General features: G+C 35.9%; 2 protein-coding genes across 4 annotated transcripts in view; both read left to right on the forward strand.

The window, feature by feature from the left end:
- The window catches only part of LOC119578611 (protein IWS1 homolog), a 3,716-nt gene extending 3,553 nt beyond the window's left edge, over window positions 1-163 (forward strand). The window contains exon 4 of the mRNA XM_037926175.1: window positions 97-163. Within this exon, the coding sequence (XP_037782103.1) occupies window positions 97-163 (67 nt within the window). The remainder of the gene's footprint in view (window positions 1-96) is intronic.
- A 159-nt stretch (window positions 164-322) lies between these two features.
- LOC119579014 (beta-glucuronidase-like) overlaps window positions 323-5,000 on the forward strand; it is a gene marked incomplete at its 5' end in the record, with an annotated part of 10,364 nt that continues 5,686 nt past the window's right edge. For all 3 annotated transcript variants that reach the window (XM_037926712.1, XM_037926710.1, XM_037926711.1), the window contains 9 exon segments: window positions 323-541; window positions 1,826-1,914; window positions 2,062-2,155; window positions 2,329-2,504; window positions 2,878-3,020; window positions 3,200-3,408; window positions 3,556-3,699; window positions 4,030-4,202; window positions 4,349-4,492. In XM_037926712.1, the coding sequence (XP_037782640.1) occupies window positions 332-541; window positions 1,826-1,914; window positions 2,062-2,155; window positions 2,329-2,504; window positions 2,878-3,020; window positions 3,200-3,408; window positions 3,556-3,699; window positions 4,030-4,202; window positions 4,349-4,492 (1,382 nt within the window).

The raw sequence follows: 5,000 nt of genomic DNA on the forward strand, positions 1-5,000 counted from the left end.
TATAATATATATATATATATATATATATATATATATATATATATATATATATATGGGAAAGTTGAACATGTCAACTTTAATTATCATCACTTAAAGTACAAATCCAACCTGTGACAGAGAGAATAGCATGACCCTTGCCCAGTGCAATGTGCAAAGGCTATGAAGACACACCAGGGTTCTGATCAGTTACCATTTGGAGTTACGCTCTTTGCAACCATGCAAGCGCACATTAAGAAAATTTTGATTTATGAGTTTTTATAGACAAACTGATATATTCTGTTTTGTTATTTTATATTTGTCTAACGAAGAACCTCATTCACAGATAGATGTTATGATGGCGAGCCTGTACTGGGTCCTTGGCGCGTTGGCCTTCCTAACGGGCGCGCTGGCCAGAGAATCGACGTGGGGAGGCCTCTATCCACGGGAGTCGGGCAGCAGGGAGGTAAAGTCGCTGGACGGCTTCTGGAACTTCCGCCTGGCGCCTCTCCACGACCCGTTGCAGGGGTTTCGAGAGGAGTGGTTCTCAAAGCCCCTCTGTAAGGTGAGGCTTATCTGATATATCCGTATGGGGGTCTCCAGTGTTATACTTCCATATTAGATCAGTACTTCAAGGGTGGCCAAAGGAGGCTTCAGTGTTATAACTTGCATATTAGATCAGTATTTCAATAGTGTCTGAAAGTTGTTCCTATATGTCACCTGTTGTAGCTTAGTCTCCACCCTGTATAATCTGACTGAATTAGAGACGCCCCTTGTAGCTTAGCATCACATTGGGAACCAGTTCAGTTCTTTCTAGCTAGAATGCATATGGTGGAGTTTTTTAACCTCTGATGACAAAATCGAAGGCATGGAGATGTGGGCTGTTGCATGACTACAGTGCTATGGCTGATTTGTCTCTAATAGACTCTTAGGCAAGGGTAATTCAGCTGAACTCTAATCCTTCTAATGTGGTGGCCAAAATCATAGAAATAAAGTCAAATCAGAGCAATGCAGGCTGATATGCATGGCTGAATATCACATTACAAGAACCATTCATCTGTTAATGTACAGCTGGGGATTGTCAAGCTTGCTGTTGTCGATTCATTTCTATTATTTATCCTCCGTGCACTATAATCCTCGTTGGTATAGTTGTTATAGGTTTTTAAATTCATTGAAATATGTTAGTTAATTCATTAATCTGTTTTGGGTTCCTTTAAATTGTGCTCATTATATGTCATTATTGAATATGTGTACTTTTACTGCTTGTTTTGTAATCTTGAATGTGATTGATCTGTGATTATTTTTCCTGTGTGGAAAGTAGCAAAAAAGTTACTTTATGAAAAGTTATTTTAAAGGCTCACAGAAATTTGTAGGAAATATTGTTTAGGAATTTCTGTGATAACATTCTCTTTGCATATACACAATATGATTGTAAGAATCACATTGTTTATGGTCATGATATAGAAACCAATGCATCCAATTAAATATTCAGCTCTTAGTTTATTGTCTAGCAATATGTTGAATTGCTGTATAGGAGATGAAACTGTAAATCATATTATACTGTCATAGGCTAGACAATATAACTGATCGAAAAAATAGCAGTGGTGTGTGATCAGTTTGATGGACCAGTATATTAATAATCTGCATGTTTCATTTGCCATGTCTTTCTGAGTATACCTGGTCATGGAAATTAATAATAATAATAATAATAATAATAATAATAATAATAATAATAATATTAATAATAATAATAATAATAATGATAATAATAATAATAATAGTAATGATGATGATGATGGTGATGGTGATGGTGATGGTGATGATTTACTCAATTTTATTGCTGTTTTAGACGGGTTCAGTGATAACAATGGCAGTTCCGAGTAGCTACAACGACATAACACAAGATAAAGCCCTTAGAGACCATGTCGGATGGGCGTGGTGAGTTTGTGTGAATAATGTTTATATCATTAAGCTGAAATATTGCTTATAAATTTTGACACTAAAAGTAAATGCATTTTATCAATTGAGAAATCCAGTACTTAAAGTCGGAATCTCTTAGAGACGTTTAATTTTGTCTTCTGTTAGGTATGATCGCACTTTTTACGTACCTGTGAGATGGCAAGCTGACAAGCAGAGGGTTGTTCTTCGTCTTGGATCTGCCCATTATAATTCAGTCATTGTGAGTATTGCAATATATTTATGTATAGTATGATATAGATGTCTGTTTTGGATTATATTTCTGTCAGTGTAGGAGGAAAACTCTTTCATTTGAATATTTCTATATAGCTATATATTAATGTCACAACTGCATTATAATTATCATTCAGAAAAAGCGGACGCCCCATTTTTCAGTACATCAATGGCGTAGCTGTGACGTCCCACGAGGGAGGACATCTTCCCATAATGGCTGAGATGTCGAGCAGTCTTCGATTCGGGAAGGAGAACCTCATTACTGTGGCCATTAACAACACGTTGACACCCAGCACGATACCTCAGGGGAACATTGTCTACCGTAATGACACTACCAAGCAAGTTCTATGACTTTGCGGTTGTGTTTGGTTTTGCTAAAGAAATAGGGATCCACAGTTGTAAAACTTGGCTTGGAATTAATAGAGTTTTGATATTAATAGTATTAATATTAAGAGTATTAATATTGATAGTATTAATAAAGATTGTTTAGTGTACTAGTTCCTTAATATTTTAATTAATTAATTTATTCTTTAATGTCTTAGCATGTGTTTCTGTTATCCATATTTGATTAGATCATAGTATGTAAAAAAAAAAAGAAAAAAAAAAAAAAAGTGATTTCAAGATACAAGAAATGGCTGTAACATAATTAATAAATCTAAAATTATCTCCCTTTTTGTATGGGTTGATCTTATTACTATATATTGTTTTCAGGTATCCTCCAGGCTACTTTGAGCAGCAGACAGACTTTGACTTTTTCAACTATGCAGGTCTTCATCGGCCTGTTTACCTCTACACAACTCCACAAACATATGTTGATGATATATTGATTAATACTGACATTGATGGGTCTGCAGGTTTGTATTGATTCATTCATTAAAGTATTCCCTTGTGTTTAGATAAAGTTTTGGATATTCTGTTGGGAATTTATTTTTGTGTCTATTTTTCCCTTATGATAAAGTTACCAATAAAGATATGGAAAAATACGCACAAGAAAGAGTGTTTCCGAGAGTTAACCAACGTTTGTGTCTTTCAGGTATCATTAATTACAAGATATTTGCGGCCACCTCTGGGATTGGCCCTCAAACTGAAGACAATGTGGGCTGTTCTGTTAAGCTCCTGGATAATGAGGGAGATCACATCACTAGTGCCATGGGGTGTATTGGCACTATTAAGATCAGCAATGCCAGTCTTTGGTGGCCATATCTCATGCATAGTAACCCTGGCTATATGTATACATTAATGGTAAATATATCTATGTATATGTTTGTGCATATATATTTATTTATGTATAGAGTATAAGAGCAGACCTAACAAAATATCAGTATGATAGACAGAGAGCCTTATTTTAATAAATCAGAGTCACTCGATTTGTACTAAATGTTTCCTCAGGTAGCAGTATCAGATGCGTCTGGCGTGCTGGACCTCTACCCTCAAAAAGTTGGCATTCGCACTCTCGGATGGAACTCCACAACGCTGACCATCAACAATCGGCCCCTGTATTTGCGTGGCTGTGGACGGCACGAAGATTCTGATGTAAGGGGATTATAGATGAGGGATGGGCTTGAATGACTGATCTGGTTAGGTTGAGAAAGAGCTAAAAATTCTTTGGAACTTTAAGGACATTAATTTTTTGGTGTTTACTATGAAATTAATTAGTGACATATCTTCATGATTTGTCTCTTTTGTATTCTAAAAGTCCAGGGGAAAGGTGTCGACTACCCATTGACTGTGATGGGATAGGGTTGAGCAAGAGCTAAAAATTCTTTGTAATTTTAAGGACAATTTTTTTTTTTTGGTGTTGTTTATAAAGAAATTAATTCATGACATTTTACCTTCCTGATTTGTCTGCTTTGTATTCTAAAGATCCGGGGCAAAGGTGTCGACTACCCACTGATTGTGAAGGACTTCAGCCTCCTCAAGTGGCTGGGTGCAAACAGCTTCCGTACGTCTCACTACCCCTATGCGGAGGAGATCATGGACATGGCAGATCAGGAGGGAATCATGATTGTGGATGAGAGTCCGGCTGTTGATCTCAAGTATGTTCTTTAGACATTACAGAGTTTGTTTTATTTTACTCAGTGTTTATCGGTAACTCAAGACTGTCCATTTTGTGATCGTGGTGTGCTGTAAATCCTTTGTAAAATTCATGTAAAAGATGGTATAATTTTCCTCTTTGTGCCAGAGGTTTTGGTAAGGAGCTGATGGAGCGCCACATCGCTGTCATGCAGGAATTAGTCCGGCGCGACAAGAATCGTCCAAGTGTCATCATGTGGAGTGTTGGCAATGAGCCAAGGTCTAATGAGCCCGCTGCTAAGGATTATTTCAGGTAGGAGGAATTTGGTTTAAAAATCAGGTTAAGATATATTTATAATCATTCATGATGTGATCAGAAACTTTGAAAAATATTTAGCACATTTCCTTGCATATTTGAAAGTACTGATGGTAAAGAATAGTAAATAAACTGCAGTTTCATCAGTGTTATCTTAGTCTGTAAACTGACTCAGATCAGCAGTTATCACCATGTTGGCCAAATTTGAATTATTTTACCCAGATCTCACATTGTTCTTTTGGGGCAGTGACAATCTGTAGTCTCTGATCATTGTAGAAATTTGTTATATTTAATACAGATATAACTAATAAAGATGTATTTAGATATCTATATGAAAGGTTTGCATTGATTGTTTTACAAAACAATTTTTTTTTTGTAACAATGCATAGAGAAATGAACAAATGTTATATGTGAAATGTCATAAGAAACTTAGGATAAAAGCTGTATGTAGATAAACTGATCCCATTTTTAAGAAGCAAGAATGATTGTAAATTAAGTTTAAATC

Source organism: Penaeus monodon, chromosome 11, assembly GCF_015228065.2.
Source record: "Penaeus monodon isolate SGIC_2016 chromosome 11, NSTDA_Pmon_1, whole genome shotgun sequence".
In the NCBI taxonomy this organism is placed as follows: Eukaryota; Metazoa; Arthropoda; class Malacostraca; order Decapoda; family Penaeidae; genus Penaeus; species Penaeus monodon.